At 44.1% G+C, this 23,218-nt stretch overlaps 1 protein-coding gene across 1 annotated transcript in view; it reads left to right on the plus strand.

Annotated features, from left to right (window-relative positions):
* Positions 1-23,218, plus strand: part of SLC7A14 (solute carrier family 7 member 14) — a 53,652-nt gene that overhangs the window by 18,682 nt on the left and 11,752 nt on the right. The window contains exons 2-6 of the mRNA XM_069560405.1: positions 1,411-1,647; positions 3,173-3,390; positions 14,086-14,232; positions 16,445-16,653; positions 18,471-19,348. Of these exons, the coding sequence (XP_069416506.1) occupies positions 1,411-1,647; positions 3,173-3,390; positions 14,086-14,232; positions 16,445-16,653; positions 18,471-19,348 (1,689 nt within the window). The remainder of the gene's footprint in view (positions 1-1,410; positions 1,648-3,172; positions 3,391-14,085; positions 14,233-16,444; positions 16,654-18,470; positions 19,349-23,218) is intronic.

Below are 23,218 nucleotides of genomic sequence, written 5' to 3' on the forward strand. Positions count from 1 at the left end.
TTGATTTTACTCTTTCAAAGGAAAAGAAACTTGCTCTCTTCAATCACAAAGGAATGAACGATTTTTCCCTGATTTGTGATGAGAACCGCCAGGCTGGCCCTGAACAAAATTGGGACTGAAAGCAATGCTTACTTTGTGTTCCCCTCTACCTCTATCTCACATTCCTGGTGTGTCTCCTCCAAGCTGTCGCATGTCTGTCCTCCCACTCAGGACCCCACCCACTGGCCCCAAATCTAGACTTTCTAGTACAATGTAGAATATTCTCCCAACTTCCAGAAGTTTGATATACTCCCAGCCTCTTTCTAATTTAATTTCTAATTCTGTAAAACAAAAAATATACCAGTGTTTCTCAGAGGCAATATACCAGTGTTTCTCAAATATAAGTGGCAAGCTTATTAAAATGCATATTCCTGGTCCCCATCTCCTGAAATCACAACTCAATAGATGACTCTGATCACTTTTTGGCCTTCTGGCTAAGATCAAGTGTAATAGATGACTCTGGTAGAAGTGTCCCATTAGACCCACTTTGGAAAACATATGACTTCTGCCTGCCTCTCCAGCCTCGTCTCCTCGCAGTCCCCCAGTGCACATCCCCTTCCACCCAAAACTTCATACAGTCTCTCCCCACCATGCCTTTGCCTCACAGTCCTCCTTCTGAGTCCAATTAATTCCTCCATATACCTCAAAACCAGCTGATGCACACGTCTCATCTCTGCTGTCTGTGTTCCTGTACGTCTCTGCATTTCTGAGCTCATACAGCCTACAAAGTGTGGGGATTTACTGGCATAGCTCCACTTGAAGGCAAGGCCCTGCCTCATTTGTCTTTTTTCTATTCCCAGCATTTGGCATCTTGCCAAGCACATAGGAGATACTCTAAAGGTGTTCATTAGATTATCTTTTGCATGTGCCTAGTTATTTATTTATATTTGCATTTTTAATTAACCTCCCATCCCATATAGTACAGGATTTTCAAAGATTGCTCCAGGTATCACCCTTAAATGAGGAACACATTTTGTAACAAATAAAAATGAAAAGAGAAGAATGCTAACATAATCTAACCTTGGTGACATCAGTTGTATGGTCCTAATGAATTAAACCCAAGTTCACTCAGGATATCTGACACTTAAGGAACAACAACAGAGATACATACAATAAATGGGAGTTTTTCTAATAAAGAAGATCAGTTTCTAATCATTCCTTAGAATTAGATCCGGCATTTGGGTTTAGACTTTTTACAGAAGTAAAGTTGGAAGACATCAGAACTGGCTTTGAATTGATTCATTTACATAAAACTTTGCGTACTTGTTCTAAGACCCCAGAGATGTCCAGGATTATCTATCCCAGACGGTTAGCCACCAAAAGGTTAGCTCATCTCCTGAAATCCATCTGTCGTGTGTGTGTCCCATGCAGGTGTCTGCTATGCAGAGTTTGGAGTCCGCGTCCCGAAGACCACAGGGTCAGCCTACACCTACAGCTACGTCACTGTTGGGGAGTTTGTGGCATTTTTCATCGGCTGGAACCTGATCCTGGAGTACTTGATTGGCACCGCGGCCGGCGCCAGCGCTCTGAGCAGCATGTTTGACTCACTGGCCAACCACACCATCAGCCGCTGGATGGTGGACAGCGTGGGGACCCTCAACGGCCTGGGTGAGACTGCCACAGCCTCTAACTCCAACATGCAAATTCACTAAGCCAAATAAAGGGGCTCCTCTTTCAGGATGCAGTTTGGCAAAAAGTACCAAGGGCCTTAATATGTCTTTTTTTTGGCCAAGTAATGGATGAATGAATCTGTCCTAAGGAAACTATTCTAATTTCCATAAAAGTTTTATATGAAAAAATGTTCATCACAGCCTTGTTTATAGTAACAGAAAAATTAGAAACTGTTTAAGTATTCTACATTGGAGCAACTGATTAAGTAAACTATGGCAGTGTATAACATAGCTAGCAATTAAAAGGATGACCAGGAAGTCTGTTGTAAGAGCGTGGAATGTTTTTAATGTAATGCTGTATGACAAAGGAGACAAACTGTATATGCATCACATTAATAACTATATAAAAATATGAGTAATTTGGAAAAAGGACTATGAGGAACTTCTCTGATGGGTTCTTTAGAAGATTTTTAAAAATTTATCCTAAACCAGCATGCATTAATTTTTAAATAAGAGAATATATTTAAAAGAAACAAAATGAATGGGTATAACAGAATGAGTGAATACTGAATACCCAGAAGCCCATGTGAAAAATACCTTGAGACTTCAGGTCCTGAGCCCCACCTTCCATTCAGTTATCTGACCATCCCTTCACAATCAAGGGAAGCTAAACTGTAGTGGAGGAGACTTTGGAAGTCTTGCTCCGAAACATCAAGGGCCTAATTCAGTGGCTGCATACAAGTCATTGGTGCCCCTATCTCAGAAGAGCTGACCAAAATGCTGAGCACCTACATATGATGAGAAAATTTTAAAATATGAAGACAACATCTTCTCAGGATACTGATTTCATAGAGAATTTTAGGTCCAAAAGCATCCTCCAAAATCAGGTAGCCCAAATTTTTCACTTTACAGATGAGGTTCAGAGAAAGGAAACATTTGCCCACGACCACACAGCTGGTTACAGGTCAGAGTTGAGCTGAAATCCAGGAGCCTGACTGCTGAAGCAGTGCCACATTCCCTCTATAGAGGGCAGGAGTCCACTGGCCAACAAACAAGACCAAACAGGCAGAGAGAGCTCCCCAGCCATCTTCTTTGCAATCCCTTCCAATAATTGTCAAAGACACACATTTTTAAATTTGCTAATAAAGAGATTGCTGGAATGAAATGGAATACTTTTGGGCTATAAAGTAAACAACAATGAAGATAAAATAGTTCAAATAACATGTTAGATCCACGTATACATTTGAATGTCCTTGGATAGTCCTGACTTCAGATGTTTCATGCCATGGCTTCAGAGAATTGCTGTAGTTGTCATATTATGAATCCCAATTTTTGGTCCAGGATATCAGGTCATCTCACCTACATACCAAAACCTTCCCATTTGCAACTAGACACCTGTGGACCACACACATACACACACACACAGTTCCTTCTCCTTCCATGACACACTGTCCAGCCTTCTCTGAGTGCAGATGCACTGGGTGGGCCGGGACAATATTATTAATTCACATCTTATCCTCTAGGGAAAGGAGAACAATCATACCCGGACCTTCTGGCTTTGGTGATCGCAATCATCGTCACCATCATCGTTGCGCTGGGGGTGAAGAATTCTGTGGGCTTCAACAATGTACTCAATGTGCTGAACCTGGCCGTGTGGGTGTTCATCATGATTGCAGGCTTCTTCTTCATCAATGGGAAATACTGGGCTGAGGGCCAATTCTTGCCCTATGGCTGGTCAGGGGTAAGTTCACTCCTAAATCCCTGTGGGTGTACCTGCTGCACGCTCTGCCTACTACCCTATGACCAGTTTGAGACACGAGTTAAAAGAAATGCTGCTTATCCCATAGTCTTCATGGCACTCTCTTCATCACCTTTTATCTGAATTTCATCAGAATGTTCTGAAGAAATGGTTCTTTTTTCTTTAGCTGTTTCACAAACATTTCTTGAGCTCCTATGTTATATGGAAAATGATAATAGATTTGAAGTTATGGTCACTTGCAATTGTGCCTAATTCTGCATATAATATCTCATTTAATCTTCCTGCAGTGCAGGAGACTGGGATTCTATCCCTAGGTCAGGAAGATTCCCTGGAGAAGGAAATGGTTACCCACTCCAGTATTCTTTCCTGGAGAATTCCATGGACAGAGGAGCCTGGCAACACTCCATGGGGTCACAAAGTGTCAGACATGACTAAGGGAGACTAACATTCACTCAATAACCTTGCAAGGAGGATATTTACATTCTAGTCTTACAGATGGAAAAACTCAACACTTAGAGAGGTCAAATGACTTGCTACTAAGCACATAGCATAAGTGCCCAAGTTGAGAGCCAAAGACAGGACTGTCTGATTCCTGCACATGATCAGCTCAGTCCTATAGAATCTCTCTATAGGACTGTTCAGTTCAGACAGTTGGTAAATAGACAAGCAGTAAAAAGAACAGTGGGCAGGCAAGGAAGGGGTGAGCATTGCTTCAGTATGGAACTAACAAAGGAACAGTTCTCAAATCTAAGCTCAATGTTTGATCCAAGGCAGAGAGTCCTTGCTGGGGTCTGAGAGCAGAGAAGCCCACTGGTGTGGTCTGGGGGATTGACAAAAGAGTGGGCTGGACCAAAACATCTTCAGATCTCATCCCAGTGATCTGATGGTGTGGTTTATGCTAAAGAAAGGTAGAAAGGTCCAAGTGGCAAATTCTTTATACTGACAAGTGCTAGTTCTAAGTCACACCTGAATTCTTCCTCTATATGACTGAAAATGCCACCTTTACGGATTTACTGGTAAAATTCGCTCGCCCATTCTTCTTTTCTTCAAACTGTAGAACAGAAATCAGAGAAGTTCGAGCTAGAAGGGATCTTAGAGGCCGCCTGGTCCCACCCCCTCACTTAACAGATAAAGAAACTGAGGCCCGAAGACAAGCCCTCCCAGCATCAGGGACAGAAGGCCAGGATTCCACCAGATTTGCTTTGTAGTCTTTGCTTACACTGGCTTTCCAGGGACCAGAAATTGCTCTTGGAGAACACTCAAAATAACTTCTGTGTATTCTAAACCATGCCACGCTGTTCAGTGAAGAGAAATAAGCAAGGAAACAATTTAAGCCAACGTTTCTAGTCTTCTGCTTATCAGTAAGAATTCTGCAGAACCACAGGGTTCATCCCTCCTCCTTGAGGTGAATAAATCCTCAAACTGGTTCAAACCAGAAGAAGAGACAAAGAAACACTGTTGACCCCATTCTGGATCCCCAAGTCTATATTTTCTCATGATACAAATTGTTCCCTTCCTATCATATAACAAAACAACAAATGATAATAGTGACAAAGAAAGAATGTTTTCCCAGGACTCAACTGCATTTTCATCATAGCACATGAAAATGTTCTCACTGTTTTCTTAGCAATGTAAGAAATTACTGGGTCAGGGACTTACTGTAACACTTTGGCCAACAATTAACTTCTCTGCTTTCCAATTTTCTCATGTATCAGGTGGTAAAAGTAATTGCACCAAATGTTTGCAAAAAGATGATAAAACCTTAGATATTTTTAAGTCCACATTGTATAATTAGTAACAATGATCATGATGGAGGAAGGAGCTAGAATTTACCCACTACCTTCTGGGTGCCCAGCACATGCTCTATGAATATTATCTCACTCTTATACCAAAACTTTGAACCAGTTAGCAGTTATATCCCTGCTATCCCCAACTTACAGATGGAGAACTCAAGGCTCAGAGAAGCTGGGTAACTTGCCAGAAGTCACTTAGCTAGTCAATGCCAGGACTGAAATCCCCACCCAGCTGTATGGCTCCAAAGCCCCTTCCACTACATCAAGTACCTTGTGTATGATGACCCCTGCCTTCTGAGTCTTCTTAACACTTCCTTTAAGCTTCACAAAGACTGGAAGTCTTGGAGCGGGGAGGAGCATTAAAATGGGAGCAGAGTTAAGCCTGGGGCTTCCCAGGTGGTGCTGATGGTAAAGAACCCTCCTGCCAATGCAGGAGACATAAGAGACACAGGTTCGATCCCTGGGTCAAGAAGAACCCCTGGAAAGGGACATGTAACCCACTCCAGTACTCTTGTCTGGACAATCCCATGGACAGAGGAACCTGGCAGGCTACAGTCTGTGGGGTCACAAAGAGTCAGACCTGACTAAGCAACTGAGCACACGAAAAGTTACGATCACAGGTCTAGATGAAAGTAGAGTGGAATTCAACTCCAGTCCTGGAGGAGTCAAAGTCCTTATTCACTCCAGTGCTCCCAGGACCTCACGCATGGGACCAACTCTCTTTTTTTTTTGCACCTTTGGCCACTGACCTCACTCCAACCCAAACTTACTACCTGGAGTAGGCTGATCATTGGTCACCAAAAAAACCTGGCTGGGATTTTGGATTTTTCGCTGTGAGTCCTCTTTCCCTGCAGGAAATTCAAATCTGTGTCCTAGTGGCTGTGCCTAAAAACATCATCTGAGCACAAAGGCCAGCCCAGTGTGAAGATGGTGCTGACTCATCCTCTCTGCCTGGCCTTGGATTTCTGCATCGTACATCTCCTCCCCAGCCCGCTGCCTGGGCCTGTTCTTTCTTGACTTTGGTTTTAGGTCACTTTTCCAGTCCAGCAAGGCCACTCTGAATATACACGGTATTTTTTGAGATCTGACACCTTTTCATGAGCATGTCATCCACCAAGTGAATAAACACACTCCCCACTCTGCTCTCTAACAGCTGTCAGCAAAATCAAGTTGCCTACTTGCCAACTGCATGAACTCCCTCACTCCTTAGGGCAAATCTGACCCCTACCCCTGACAAAAAAAAAAAAAAATTCTGATGTAATTTGTTAGTCACTCAGGCATATCCAACTCTTTGCAACCCCATGGAGTGTAGCCTGCTATGCTCCTCTGTCCATGGAATTTTCCAGGCAAGTTTACTGGAATGGGTTGCCATTCCCTTCTCCAGGGGATCTTCCCAACCCAGGAACTGAACCTGAGTCTCCTGCACAGCAGGCAGATTCTTTACCATCTGAGCCACAAGGGAAGCCCACCTCTGACAAGGGGACTGACAAGTTCAGAGTACCAACCCACTTTCTTCTTCAATCCCGATAGGTAAGATGGGATGGAGGACACCATTGTGGAGGGAATGGTTTATACAGATACTGTTACGTGACTTCAAACACAACTCTCAAGGAAATCTAAAGGGTTAATGAGCAATCCATCCTCTGACCACGGACCTCTCAGAAGCCTAGTCTTTCCCTGTTCCAAACACTTCCTTCCAAAAAAAATAGCATAAGGAATGGTTTACTCACTTACGGGTTCTGGGTCAAATGCTTCTTTGGTCTTGAAGAGCTTAAGAACAACAAACATTTTTTCCCTATATCAAGTAACTGCTGGCCCTCAGCTGAACCCCCACTTCCATCTGCAATTCCTCAGCCCCTGAACATTGTTGGATGCGTATTCACTGTATGTTATTTGTTCTCGATGCTATCTTATGGTTTCTCTTTAACCAAATAAAACATTCTACCAGTACAAATAGCTCCCAGGAAAATGGTTCAGAGCAAGTATTTGTGGGGAATGCTGACAGTCTCCAAAAAGAGAAGTTGTTTTCCATGTCTCCACATTTGAATCCACTTACTGGAACCTATTAGCACATTCCACTGTCGCTGTGGACAGGCTACTAACAGATCTGGAGCAAGAGGGTGGTAGGAAATGCTGCTAAAGTTGGAGTTTTGTCTTGTTACCTTGAGAGTGAATGACACAAATGTGCCTAATTATCTCGTGGGCATATCTAAGGTAGAATATGGAGAGCTGCCTCATCCTAACACCTCTCAAATATCAGCAAGGCACAGGGATCCCAGCTTTTAGGGATCTCTGAAGTTGAGTAACAGGCCAGCAATGACATTCTTTCGTCAACTAATTAAGCAACAGTCCTCCAGCAACTGAAGCAGGTACTGCTGCCCCACAAAGCTCTGTAGAGGGAAAGACTGACCATCTGGCTGAGCAGCTTTACCAGGCTGACCTTGGAAAATAATTTCCAGTGACGTCATCAAATTGAAAAGTCAATACTGGTTTTTATTTATGTAAGACATTAAAGGAAAGTTAGGATAAAGTACTGATGGAGGCAGAAACATGTATACACACACACACACACACACACACACACACACACACACGCTTCACCCACTAATTTAATTCACAGATGCTCACCCCTGGGTACTAAATACATTCTTTCAAGCATGGAAGTGTATCCTAATTGTAAATACCAGAGGCTCAATCTGAAATCTGGGTAGAGTGAAGTAGAGAACAGTTTTAGTGGTTTTGGGGTAGAGACACACCCATACAGTTTCATTTCATGGCTTTGTTGTATTTACCAACCAGGGATTATTTGCTTGAAGGACACACACACACACACCAAAAAAAAACTCATTCAAACTAACTCCTGTAAAAAGGTGACCCTATTTGTTAACTGTATTATCTTTTCTTAAATAATCTGTTTATTTAATCTATATCTTCTAGGCCAGAGTCTGTTTGATCCTGGCAGGTGTGCTGGTTTTCTTCCATTTGCCCGCACTCCCCCAGATCACCCCTCTACTCCTGCTCCAGTCTGTGCTCCAGAAGACCCCCTGCTGGTGGCTTCCTGTTAGGTTTAGCCAATGGGAGATATCAATCAGGAGATCAGAAGGGGAGAAGAGAACAGGCCAGGGCATTTCTTCCTCACTTCCTCTCAGCTTTGACCCCGAGAGTCCCTTCATCGAAATCATTCCATTTGAACCATCTGAGTTAAATTTCATGGCCTTTCCATCACAGTAGAACCTCCAGGTGGCCTACTTTTGATCTGTTGAGTCTTTCTTCAATCATAACTGCTTTCTAATTCTACATATGCAGATTGGGGCTAACAGACATTCTCTTTGCAAACTTATTCTCTCTCTTCCCAACTAACCTAGTTCCCATAGTTAATCTTCTGGTATCTAATCATTATCAGTAATTTCCATTCATGCTTTCACTCATTTGGGAAATAGCATCTGTGTTTTACAAATAATGTTCAGTTCAGTTGCTCAGTTGTGTCCGACTCAGTGACCCCACAGACTGCAGCACACCAGGTTTCCCTGTCCATACCAACTCCCAGAGCTTGCTCAAACTCATGTCCATCAAGTTGGTGATGCCATCCAACCATTTCATCCTCGGTTCATCCCCTTCTTCTCCTGCCTTCAATCTTTCCCAGCATCAGGGTCTTTTCCAATGAGTCAGTTCTTCACATCAGGTGAACAAAGTATTGGAGCTTCATCTTTAGCATCAGTCCTTCCAATGAATATTCAGGACTGCTTTCCTTTAGGATTGACTGATTTGATATCCTTGCAGTCCAAGGGACTCTCAAGAGTCATCTCCAACACCACAGTTCAAAAGCACCAGTTCTTCGGCACTCAGCTTTCTTTATAGTCCAACTCTCACATACATACATGACTACTGGAAAAACCATAGCTTTGACTATATGGACCTTTGTTGGTAAAATGATGTCTCTGCTTTGTAAAAATGTAGGTATTTGCTAATCTTGATCAATTTGTCATCACAGTCAAGGTAGCATTTCTGGTCTTGCAGTGTCCTCTAGGGTCCTAACCCCAGGAGGTCATACTTTTTGCACATGACTGTATCCATATCACCAAGCACAGTTCCTGGTTCATGGGAGCAGTTAATAAAATATACATCAAGTTCTAAAAGAAAAATAAGGAGGAAGAAGAGGAGGAATTTGTGTTCTTGGTTTCATCTGTTCTAGAAAAACTTACAATAGTAATAAAAATACTACTGATAAGAGCAATATTTATTAAGCACCTACCCAGGTGGTGCTAGTGGTAAAGAATCCTCCTGCCAAAGCAGGAAATACGAAAGACTCGGGTTTGATCCCTGGGTTGGGAAGATCCCCTGGAGAAGGAAATGGCAACCCACTCCAGTATTCTTGCCTGGAGAATCTCATGGACAGAGGAGCCTGGCAGGCTACACTTCATGAGGCCACACTGAGAGTCAGACATGACTGAGTAACTGAGCATATATTCTACAACCATGATGGACTATCTCATTTAATCCTTGTAACAATCCAATGAGCTAAATACTATTTTTATTTCCATTTAAGTGATGAAGAAAATGAAGCCCCTATGGCAGAAAGTGATGAGGAACTAAAAAGCCTCTTGATGAAAGTGAAAGAGGAGAGTGAAAAAGTTGGCTTAAAGCTCAACATTCAGAAAAAGAAGATCATGGGATCTGGTCCCATCACTTCATGGGAAATAGATGGGGAAACAGTGGAAACAGTGTCAGGCTTTGTTTTTTTGGGCTCCAAAATCACTGCAGATGGTGACTGCAGCCATGAAATTAAAAGAGGCTTATTCCTTGGAAGAAAAGTTATGACCAACCTAGATAGCATATTCAAAAGCAGAGACATTACTTTGCCAACAAAGGTCCATCTAGTCAAGGCTATGGTTTTTCCGGTAGTCATGTATGGATGTGAGAGTTGGACTGTGAAGAAGGCTGAGCACTGAAGAATTGATGCTTTGGAACTGTGGTGTTGGAGAAGACTCTTGAGAGTCCCTTGGACTGCAAGGAGATCCAACCAGTCCATTCTGAAGATCAGCCCTGGGATTTCTTTGGAAGGACTGATGCTGAAGCTGAAACTCCAGTACTTTGGCCACCTCATGCGAAGAGTTGACTCATTGGAAAATACTCTGATGCTGGGAGGGATTGAGGGCAGGAGGAGAAGGGGATGACAGAGGATGAGATGGCTGGATGGCATCACTGACTCGATGGACGTGAATCTGAGTGAACTCCAGGAGTTGGTGATGGACAGGGAGGCCTGGCGTGCTGCGATTCATGGGGTTGCAAAGAGTCGGACACGACTGAGCGACTGAACTGAACTGAACTGATGGGGTTAGGAACTTGTTCTATGTCACCAAGCTAATTCTTGGCAGAACCAATCAAAGACTGACAGGCTATAGAATCTGCACTCCTAACCAAGTCCTATCCCACCCATACGCACGGCTCAGAGATTCCCCCTGGAGCCTACAGTGCACCTCTCCAACAACTATATGATTCATACTTCAAAATTGAAAGGTGTTGCTCCAAGATACCTGTATCTTGGAGGCATCTCCCACTGAGCCTTCTCTTTCAGTTAGCCCTCCCCGTGTCCTCAGTTAATCTTCTTATGGCATGGTTTAGACCTCTCACCTTATTTATTTATTTTTTTGATAAATTAATTTATTTAACTGGAGGCTAATTACTTTACAATATTGTACTGGTTTTTGCCATACATTGACATGAATCGGCCATGGGTGTATGTGTGTCCCCCATCCTGAAACCCCCTCCCACCTCCCTCCCCATCCCATCCCTCAGGGTTGTCCCAGTGCACTGGCCCTGAGTGCCCTGTCTCATGCATCAAACCTGGACTGGCGATCTATTTCACATATGGTAATATACATGTTTCATTGCTAGTCTCTCAAATCATCCCACCCTTGCCTTCTCCCACAGAGTCCAAAAGTCTGTTCTTTACCTCTGTGTCTCTTTTGCTGTCTCACATATAGGGTCATCATTACCATCTTTCTAAATTCCATATGTATGCGTTATTATACTGTATTGGTGTTTTTCTTTCTGACTTACTTCACTCTGTATAATAGGCTCCAGTTTCACCCACCTCATTAGAACTGATTCAAATGCATTCTTTTTAATAGCTGAGTAATATTCTATTGTGTAAATGTACACAATAGCTTTCTTATCCATTCATCTAGGTTGGACATCTAGGTTGCTTCCATGTCCTAGCTATTGTAAACAGTGCCGCGATGAACATTGGGGTACACGTGTCTCTTACCTTTTTCCAGGGTAGCTTGGCCCTGAATTCTTACTTAGGACCTTCCCACCCTCCTATCCTCAGCAGGGAGCTCTTCCAGTATCTAAGACCATCCAGCAGTGATCACTCCAAATGGATATGGCACTGTAGCCCTGGGACATCCTAAGTGGGATTGATTGCATCATCAGACTGATTGTCATAAAATGTCACTGTATGATTTATAAGAGGGGTGTGTGTGTGTGTGTGCATGTGTATGGAAAGAAAGATGTTAAAGGAAGAGAAAGCAGGACCTGTTTTTCTGGAAGCTGTCTTAAATCAAGGCCTTCCTGGATTGGGGCAGCTTGGTGAGCCTGAAATTCCAGCATCCATCCATCCTTGACCACCAGAAACATTTTTTAGACAAGTGAAAACAAGTACCTTTCCAAACCTGTGAACCTCCGTGTACCATGAGATGAGATCTCCTTGTCTGGAGGCAAGACACTTTCCACACCCTGGAATGCAGGACTCTGCTGGGGTGAAAGTGGGAGTTATCTCCTCTCCCAGATAGTAGCCCCCTGGTGACAACTGCTTGTATGGAAGTTCTTTCCACTAGAATAAATCAGGAGTTCTTAGATTTTTGTGTGTGCAGTAGACTCCTTGGCAGTCTAGTGAAGCAGATGAACTCCTTTGGGATTGTATTTATATTGTATATAAACTGTGTTTATAAATTAATAACCTAATTACATAGAAGTTCAAAAGAAACCAATTACAGTTAACCTATGAACAACAGCAGTTTGAATCAGGCTGTTACACTTTTTTTTTTTTTTTCAAAAGTAAATACTATGGTACTACATCAGTGAGTGGTTAGCTGAATCCGTGGACATGGAACCACGGATACAGAGGAATCAAGTACACAAGGAACCATGGACACAGAGGGCCAGTATAAGTTATACTCGAATTTTCAACTGTGCTGGGGTCAGCATCCCTAACCCTCAAGCTGTTCAAGGGTCAACTGTAAATTGAAATACAGTTACAAAAATATTTTTAGATTGTGATATAACCATGGGCTTCTTTACTAGTGTTTTAAATATGAATATCTATGTCTAATAACTAACATAAATTGGAAGTAGCAATGAGCACAAAGGGTATTTCAAGATCTCTGCAACACCTAATATGATTGGGAAAATATCTGATTGGTGACAAATATCACAGTACTGTTAGTTTGTCATGTATACTCATAATCAAAAGAAATGATAACATTCAATACAAGGATAAGGAAAATAAAGATTTATTTTTCTCATCAAAACTCTCTGACTCTCCTGAACTGCATGGACCCCAGAATAAGAGCCCCCAGTTAGAGAACTGAAGCATTAGAGCCCTAACAGGAGAGACTAGATTAGAGACTAACTCACTTTACAGGTGAGCAAATGTTGCTTTTGAAAGTTTGAGACGAGCTTCCATTTTGTGATGTACTTTGTAGGTTCTAGTTCTTCGTATTATGCCTTTTACTTAGTGAGAAGTCAGTCAGAAAGGTAAGAGTGAAAATTTAGGAACAGGTATCTGCTTGGCACATTTTTAGAATTTCATCCTTTATAAACCAAATATGGACAAAAAGGAAAAACTGGCCCAGTCTACAATGAGCCACACTCCTGGACTCCTAGCTAGAGTTTACATGGTGTCAAATGCCTTCACCCCATACACAGAAAATCCAGAAAAATCTTTTTCATCTTCCCCTAAAAGGATATCCCCAAGCATTTCTTACTTTCAGCTGGTAATGAGAATGCTAAGATGGGAAAACAGAATTTAAACTTTGAAAAATTCTTTGGAAGAAAGTTACATGCTCCTCAATGGAGGATTTTCGCTGACATCTTGACGCATCAAATTACAACCATCTTTGGAATCCCATAGGCTCCTGTCAGACAGACATCCAGCAGGTGTCACTGGATACCACCTCCCCAGCTTCACTCTGCCTCACTCTTCATCCCTTCCATGGCTGTGTAGCCCAACTAGGCTGCTCAAACCCCCCAAAATCAGCTCTCCCTTTCTTTCCATGGAAGACAAGAGTCTATCTGAAAAATCTAAAAATCCTTTAAATCGTTTAACATCTGGAAGATACCCTGAAAATGATCTACCAGGGTCACTAGTAGTAATTTGAGCAGGAGAATTTGTGCAACCGCATCTGAGACCCCTACTAAATGCCAGAAGCACGTACTCCATGTCTCTGTGTCAGTCACAAGTACCTCCCCACATTTCCAAACATTTCCTGGGGGTTATCACACAGCCCCTGGTTATGGTTGAGAACCACTAAATGAAAATAAAGCACAAATAAATTAATGAGTTCCCCCAAGACATAGGGTTAGCCAACTTACTGATTTACTTTTAAGCCCACTTACTTCCAAAAATGATTTCAATGTGTTGAATGAACCTAATTTTTATTTGGGCACAATTCTTCTTATCTTCATTTTATACATGAAGAAATTTCCCAGTGTCACACAGTTAGTAGAAGTCAGAACTCAAGCCTTTAGCACAAGTTCCACCATGTTTCCCCTTCTACCACTCAGTAATGTCCGCTGACCATCGGGCAATTAAGGGGACCATGTGTCAGGCGCTGGTGATCCACTGACTCTCTAAGTATTTCAAATGTCTTCATCTCTATAGGTGCTGCAAGGAGCAGCCACATGTTTCTATGCTTTCATTGGCTTTGACATCATCGCCACCACTGGAGAGGAAGCCAAGAATCCCAACACATCCATCCCTTATGCTATCACCGCCTCCCTGGTCATCTGCCTGACAGCATATGTATCCGTAAGTAACAAAGGCTTATCATGGCACCTTCCACATGGACTTTTCATATTTGACCTTAAAGCGTGGCTCTGGGACTGGGTTTCCTTCTGTCAGGAAGTAATCCTTCACTTGTGCATTCGTGGTGTTTGTACGCATATGTTCATGTTGCTCCCTCTTTTAACACGGGCTCAAGCTCACCCCACCCGCTGATGACAGGGAGAAAATCAGGGTTCCAAGTTGGACACAGAAGCCCCAGGCCCTCACTTGGGCCGTGGCTCACATCCCTGCTCCGCCCTACGCACAGGCTCTCGGCATCCCGGCATCCGGTGCTGGGAGTGGGGGTGGTGGGGGGAGCATGCAGGGAGTGGGCTGCCGTCCAAGGAGTTCAGATCATAGGCTGGCAGTAACGGGTGGGTGTGAGAGCAAGCAGAGGCATTGTGGGCCTCTGTACACCCTCCTCAATGCTCTTCTGTCTTCTGGGAGCTTCCCAGCAGCAAAGAGGCAAGGCTCCCCTAGAATGGGGAAGGAGAAAGCAGGACTGTCCTGGAAGCCAAAGGAAAACATGAGCAGCCCTGGATATGGTGTGCCCACCAAAACGTTTCTCTTCCCGGATAGGTCAGTTATCGCTTCCCCTGCGCACACGGCTTCCCAGGCGGCGCTAGTGGTAAAGAACCCACCTGCCAATGCAGGAGACTCAGGTTGGATCCCTGGATGGGGAAGAGTCCCTGGAGAAGGGCATGTCAACCCACTCCAGGATTCTTGCAGGGAAAATCCCACAGACGGAGGAGCCTGGAGGGCTACAGTCCATGGGGTCACAAACAGTCAGACACGACTGAGCACAGAGCTTATGCAACCAACATGCATGCAACTTATCTTATCCAGCCCTGATTATCCCTGCAGACAGAACGTTCAGGAACAGCATAGGGGGAGGGGCAGCAGGGGAGCAACAGAGACATTCTGCTGTGTATTCCCCTTCCTGTACTACCACCTCATGCCTTCCCCTCCTCCAGGAGCCAACCCTTGTAGCACACACAGTAAAGTTAATCACAGTTCCTTCCCTAGGACAGTGCTTTATGGACTACAGAGTAAGTCTACCACATACTGCCCTAATCGAACATGGGCAGGAGACCCACCGAGAACTGCTGTAAGAATCCACCCCACTCTCCTCCAGTCTACCCCACCACATCCCCAAAGAGGATGTTGCAAGTGATGATGTTACTGGGACAGATTCCCTTCTAGAATGTGTGGGCCCTAACCACGCCTCAAGAGTTGTTTGGTCTTGTGTTGGTCACCAGGCGCACTCTACCGCCAGGAGAAGAGCCACACTGCTGGGCTGTGGTCACACCTCTTGCCAGCCTCCCCAGTGGCCACTTTGTTTCACTGGGGGATCTTGGCTCCTCAGACATAGGCAAAAAAGCGATCTAGAAATGAACCACTCTCTCCTTTTCAGGCTCTGAACTCCCTCAATGATGCCAGGATTGGCCTTCACAGCCCAGGGGTCTCCTGGCCTTATGACTGGCGTCTCCATTGCCTGGGGCCAATTATGAAGGGAGGGACGTCATGGTAGATCTATGACATGTGAGGAGAAATAGGTCAGGTCCCGGTTAAGCAAAGCCATAGTGGTCTTCTAGCCCACAGTGGAACTGGACTCCATTCTGATGCCATCATTTATTTCTTGGCCTGCCTGGAGGAAATGGAAATATGAGTCCCATCAATTAATCAGCTATGGATCCCCTACACATTTATCTTTCGAGTTTTGATCTCTGGTCTTTGGGGTTAGAAGTAGGAAAGACCCTGTAGGACCCGGAAAGTACAGAAGAAATGAGTTTTGTCCATGAGGGCACAGTGCTCACGGTCAGTGCCAGGCCCTGGCTCCAGGACCTCTGGCTGCAGCTCCTGCCATCGGATAATGCCTGCTCTTCACTGAACTATCCATGTAGCTTCCGCTTTCAGGAGCTGAAATACCAGCAGACTTATTCCTCAGATATGAAAGGACCACAGAGAGACAGTAGGAATGACTTGGTCCAGTCCACTGAATTCACATGTGGGGAGGAAACCCTGAGACCAAGGGCTCCAGAGGCCAGATGACTGGTCTAAAGTAAAGGCACACGCCAGGAAGTGGCAGATGCAGGCTCCCATGCAGGACCAGGTCTCTCTCCTCTGCTGTGGGACACCCATCCATGCATCAGACTGATCCCTCTGCCTCCAACCACGTTTCATCTCGTTTTAACAGGTGAGCATGATCCTAACTCTGATGGTGCCATATGATGCCATTGACACGGAGTCCCCACTCATGGAGATGTTTGTGGCTCGTGGGTTCTATGCGGCAAAGTTCGTCGTGGCCATCGGGTCCGTTGCAGGACTGACGGTCAGCTTGCTGGGCTCCCTCTTCCCGATGCCGAGGGTCATCTATGCCATGGCCGGCGATGGGCTCCTCTTCAGGTACGGGCTATGCTCGTGGCATTCATTTTGCTCTTCCATGCCTATCCAGGGAGACTGTCACCCATCTTCCCTGTCACATGGACCATGGAACTTGTCATATATCTTGGCAAATAGTTTGAGTGAAAATAATTTAGGTCCTAAAACAGCCCCTAAGTTTGACTCTGGGTCCCTCAATCTAGCAACAAACTGGTACGTTCCCCCCACTGCCCCTCCCTTTTTATGTGACACTGCTGCTCCTTCGTAAAGATAGTGGGTGCCAAGATGCTACACGGGTGGCCTCCGGAAGGAGGGACCCATCCCAGGGGCGTCTTAGGCTTGCCCTCACATTGAGCCCTGACAACTGCCCCTCTGAAGTTGAAAAAAGTTCAAAGTTACAATCAAAGAGAGGATAAGACCCTTTGAGCAGAACCTAGTAATAGCAGCAATGACTACCACCATTTATTGACCATGTGTGTATCCCAGGTATATGGGATCCCATTATGCATCACAATAACTCTATTTAACAGAACAGTGTACTAGATGAAAACTCAGGTAAAAAAAAAAACAAAAACAAAAACAAAAACCTGCCCCAAATCCCCCAGTTGCTAGGTGGAGGGGGTCAGGATTTGAACCCAGGACTGTTTGACCAGAATGACCAGATTTTTAACTACATCAAGACACTGACACTTCCAGTCCCCTAATCTGGCCAGGAAGTAGCCTATCTGCCCATGACACAGGGGATGTGGCCCCGTCTCTTGGTGCCTCTTGCCTCCTGTGTGAGGAACTTGCAGGTAAAGCATTCTTCAAGTGCACCAAACAAGGAGCAAACTGCCAAGGAGGTCTCAGGGGTTCAGAGGGACCCAGCTCAGAAACTCTACCTCGGCCATCAGCTGTCACCTTCTGCAACAGTTCCTATGCATACCCTCTGAGGTCACCACTGGGTCAGAGCTGAGACCTTGGGGGAGCTGGAGGCTGATGGTGGTGGAGATGTGACAACTTCACACATCCAAAAGGTCTTTCTGCTGTCAAAGAAAACCAAGAGATGCTAGGCCTCTGAGCAGTTTATAGTCTTGTGTGAATCACGGAAATAAGGGAGGACTAGAAGAGCAGCAAGAATGAGGGCCAGGAGAAGAGGAAGTTGGAAGGTGGGAGCCTACCTAAGTCTAAGGAACTGCTAAACAAGCGCCTGTCATTCAATCACCCCTGATGGTCTTCTCCATCTTCTCCAGTGAGTAACTGGCCAGATTTAGCTTTCATCCACAAGCACATGTTCTTAATGACTGTGCTATTTTGCAACCAAATCCCTATACTTTCATTGTAGAGCAAGCTTCTCAGGCTTTGGCAAAAATCAGAATCCTCTAGAGGTTTTTTAAAGTGTATAGTTTGTTGGGCCCCACTCCCAGGGAGTCTGACGTAGTGGGTGAAACCTGAAAATACATATCTCGAACAAGTTCCAAGGTGTTGCTAACACTGCTGATCTATGGACCATACTTTGGGTAACACAGGTGGAGAGGACCACCAGGCAGGTATGTGATTTCAACTATCCCCTCTTCATAGCAAAGTCTGGGCTTCAATTTAGATTCCTGAGAACCTCCTAGATTCAATCAACCCACCACATCACATAATTGAAGTAGGCACTTTAATAGAGCAGTTTGCCTCATACCCAAGGAATTAAAATAGATTCTGTTTAAATTATATTTCAGAAACTAGATCCTGGAGTAGGAACAGCAACAGTATTTAAAGTAGTGAATCCAGAAGTAAACTGGAGGAGCAGGACCAGGAGGTGTTAAACCATGTTGAATCAATCACCGTTTACCCTCTGCTTGCCCCTCCTCCAGATTCCTGGCTCACGTGAGCTCGTACACAGAGACCCCCGTGGTGGCCTGCATCGTTTCAGGATTCCTGGCAGCTCTCCTCTCCCTATTAGTCAGCTTGAGAGACCTGATTGAGATGATGTCCATCGGCACCCTCCTCGCCTACACCTTGGTCTCTGTCTGTGTCTTGCTGCTTCGATACCAGCCCGAGAGTGACATTGACGGCTTTGTCAAATTCCTGTCTGAGGAGCACACAAAGAAGAAGGAGGGCATTCTAGCTGACTGTGAGAAGGAAGTCTGCTCTCCTGTGAGTGAAGGGGAAGAGTTTTCTGGCCCAGCCACCAACACATGTGGGGCCAAAAACCTGCCATCCTTGGGAGACAATGAGATGCTCATAGGGAAATCAGACAAGACAACCTACAACGTCAACCACCCAAACTACGGCACTGTGGACATGACCACAGGCATAGAAGCTGATGAATCTGAACACATTTATCTCATCAAGTTGAAGAAGCTGATTGGGCCCCGTTACTACACCATGAGGATCCAGCTGGGCCTTCCGGGCAAAATGGACCGGCCCACCGCCGCCACAGGGCACACGGTGACCATCTGCGTGCTCCTGCTCTTCATCCTTATGTTCGTCTTCTGCTCCTTCATCATCTTCGGTTCTGACTACATCTCAGAGCAGAGCTGGTGGGCCATCCTTCTAGTCGTTCTGATGGTGCTGCTGATCAGCGCCCTGGTGTTTGTGATCCTGCAGCAACCAGAGAACCCCAAGAAGCTGCCCTACATGGCTCCCTGCCTCCCCTTTGTGCCTGCCTTTGCCATGCTGGTGAACATCTATCTCATGCTGAAGCTCTCCACCATCACGTGGATCCGGTTTGCGGTCTGGTGCTTTGTGGGTAAGCAACTTCCTTTGGAGCCTTGAAAGTTCCCTTCTAAGGCCTTGACCAGGCTTATCCCAAAGTTGCCTCCTAGCCCAATTGGGCATCCCCTTGCCAAGAGAATTCTGGCTGGTTCTATGGATCCTTGCTTTCTGCTTTAGAGTCAAAAAAGCCACGTGTGACCTTTCTGCCTGTTATGATCTTGGTTGTTCGTTCTGAAGAATGATACTGATCGAGGGTGGGAAAGGTTGATCGGAATTCTTAAAAACTAAAAATCATGAAGAATTTTATTTATCTTATGTTGGACAGAATTAAAATAGCAATCATGCCATATTTTTAAACAAGCAAAGTATGAATTAAGTATGCATTCTTGGCATAATTTTTTGACAAAAATTACATCCTGGCACCATTGAATAGTCCTCATTTTTTATCAACTTTCACAAAATATTTGAGCATTTCATTTTTTCCCAAGATCTTTCCTCATCCATTGATATTCCAATCATTTTCTTGGAAAATACCTATCACATCATCATCCTTGCTGATTTTCTCTTCTTCTCTTAAAAACTGATAAGGCTCTGTCAGGTTCTCAACATCCACAGCTTTAAGTGAATTACCATTGCTCTCTCTAAACTCAACTTCACTGCTTTCAGACAGTCCTGTATCGTCCCCAAGATTTCTAATTTTCCTTTGGAATCAGTTTATATTATATTCACATTACCTGTTTAACATATTCGACCATTACTGATGAAATGGCTGGGGATAGGGGCTCATGATAACTTAAGAGAGATGTTTAAGTGAATGCTCATTTTGATTCCTTATTTATTATTTTTGTATTTCCTATATAATTCGGTAACCCTGGCATCTCTGGCAACAAATACTTAGCTAAGGAAGGTCCTTAGGTGCTTTGAGGAATAGGAGAGTAAAGAATAAGGGAGGCAAAATAAATACGTGTGAATCAACCAGCCTGGGCAAGGCAACAAACAGACTCGTGGAGTCGTAGCCCAACCACTCCTTGAGATGAGGAATATGGGTGTTCAATGTGGTGACCTCTGTTCCCAAACCACATTGTTGTTCATGCTCAATAAATACCTATCTGTGATTATAAAGCACTCTTCAGATAAGAAAAAGGAATCTTTCAGTCAGAATAGTTGGGAAGGACTTTAAGGAGGCAGAATTTGAACTGGACAACAAGATAGGTTTTAGACAGAGGGAAGTGGGGGGCGGAACACAGTAATCAAAGGCAAGAGCATATGTCTCCCAGAAGATTCCTCACCTCTGAAGGCCATCCTGCACCTTCCTGTCGGCATTTTGTACCAATTTTGCACTACCTAAGCCTCATCCCTTGTTAGACTTTAAGGGATCTCTTGAAAGGACCCCACTGACTTGTCAAAGTTCTAAAGCATTTAAATGATTTATTCACAATCTCTCACTTCTGTTTAAACATTTTGCCACTGGAACAAGAAGCAAACCAATGCAAAGATGATACTATGGGTAGAAATGACTAAAGTGTGTAGAAATATTAGAGTCATATGTTCGTCAAATGAATAAAGGCACAGACACAAATACCCCAGAATTTATTCACCTTTTCCTGGACTATCCAAGCTAGATATAGCCTTCAATATCTAGTACAGTGTTACCCACAGTGTGGTAACCATTCCACTGTTAATATTTGGACTGATTTTAGAGAGCATATGAGCTTTTCAAAATATCGTAAGGTTACTACTCACTTTCACAAACACTACACAAACAGACATACTCAAATCATTGCTTTTTAATAATTCATTTATTTTAATTTTGACTGTGCTGGGTCTTCGTTGTTGCGCTCAAGCTTTCTCAGGCTTTCTCTAGTTGCTGCAAGCAGAAGCTACGCTCTAATTTCAGTGCTTGGGCTTCTCATTGCGGCGGCTTCTTTTGGCTTCTTTTGTTGGAGCACAGGCCCCAGGCACACAGGCTTCAGTAGCTGTGCACGAGGGTTCAGTATCTGCAGCACAAGGACTCAGCAGATGTGGCACACAGGCCTAGTTGCTCCAAGGCATGTAGGATCTTCCCAGACCAGGGATCAAACCCGTGTCCCCTGCACTGGCAGGCAGATTCTCATCCGCGGTACCACCAGGAAAGCCCAATTATTTTTAAATTTCAAAAGTGAGTTAAACAGAAGGAAAAACATGAGTACTTAAGCCATATGATTCAAAGCAATAAATAACACTTATATGGCACTTACCACATATCAGCCATCATTCCAAAGGCTTCACTTATATTAACTTATTTAATCCACACAACCAGATCCATTTTACAGATGAGGAAACTAAGGCACTTGACTTAGGTCACATAGTTAGAATATAGCAAAGCCAAATTAGAACTCAGGTGGTATAATTCCAGAGTCCACAATCATAGTCACTACATTAAAAATGTAGTATATAAATAAAATGTAAATAAAGTTTGAGAAACACTGAAACACTCCCCACTTCTCCCTCTCTTAAGTATACAGATAAGTAAATTGAACTTCCAAAAGGTTCAATAACATGCTCAAGGTCAGCAAGAATAACAGGAAGCTATTCACAGAGCTACCACAATCCAGAATCTCCATGCTCAGTGGGGGCCTCCTACCTCCCCACCACAGTGCTTCTGAGCAGACCTTCGTATCTGCCCAGAATGTTTGAGATATAGTCTGTGCAGATTAACAGAGGGCTGGCTTCACGGGTGGATGATCTGTGCAGTCACACAAGGCCTCGTGCTTGGCTTAATGCTCTGGTGCTGTCTTCTTGCATTCTTAACAATGTTTTAACAAGAGGCTCCATGGTTTCATTTTGCACTGGGACCTATAAATTATGTAGTCAGTCCTGCATAATATCTGTGTTTCTGGAACACCAGAGGAATTTTGCAAAAGTGATGCAATGGCCTATTGCCTTTGGAGTCAGACAGCCCCAAGTTCAAATCAAAACTCTGCCACTTCCTTGTGACCTTGGGAAATTCATTTAATTCCTTTGGGCCTCAGTTTACTCATGTGTAAAAATGCAGATAATTCTGCTAGACTTGATCTGGTTGCAGTTTGGGGCTTAAACAAGAAAACAGCAGGGGAAGCAGTAAGAGCTTTTTCTTTCCTGCCTTTCTTTTAAAAAGCTGAAATGATTCATTGTCTCCCAGACTAGCTGTCACATGCAAAAGTACAGCGTGAACCTGTTCTGACTCAGGCTGCCTTCCCAATTATCAGGCAGAAGAAAGTTCCCAGAGAACCTTTTGTAATCTTGCTGATAACACAAACTTCAAGCTGGCTCCAGAAACTGATACTCCCTGGCATGGGAGGGTGCCACCCTGCAGCCTGAGCGGGCCAGACAGAGGGCACTGGAGCCTGCAGTTTAAGAAGCACCCAGCTGCTGGCTACTAACTGCTTTGGTATCATTATCTCTGAAGGCTCATAGATAAGTTTTGCCCAGAACAAAGATTCTCAACTCAGACTACACAACAGAATCATGTGAGTTGCTTCTGAAACATTCTACGCCCAGGATCTCCCCACAGAGATGTTCTGATTCAATTGATCTGGTACGGCCAACCAAGGTATTTTTAAAGCTTCCCTGGGTAATTCTGTCGTGTAGCCAGGTTTACAATGATCTAGAACAGTGGTTCTCAAAGTAAGATCCCAGACCTGCCACATCAGTATTACGTGGAAACTGGTGAAAAATGCAATTTTAGACTCCAGCCCAGACCTACAGACAGAATCAGAATCTCTGAGGGCAATGTAGATTTTAACAAGTCCACCAGGTAATTCTGCTGTGTGCTCAAATATGAGATACACTGATCTAGAGAGAAGAATAAGACAATAATTAGCAGGTAGGCAGATAATTTAATTACAAAATTCCCTGGTTTTTGCTATATAAAATATATCCATCC

The sequence above is a fragment of the Ovis canadensis genome, chromosome 1, assembly GCF_042477335.2.
Source record: "Ovis canadensis isolate MfBH-ARS-UI-01 breed Bighorn chromosome 1, ARS-UI_OviCan_v2, whole genome shotgun sequence".
In the NCBI taxonomy this organism is placed as follows: Eukaryota; Metazoa; Chordata; class Mammalia; order Artiodactyla; family Bovidae; genus Ovis; species Ovis canadensis.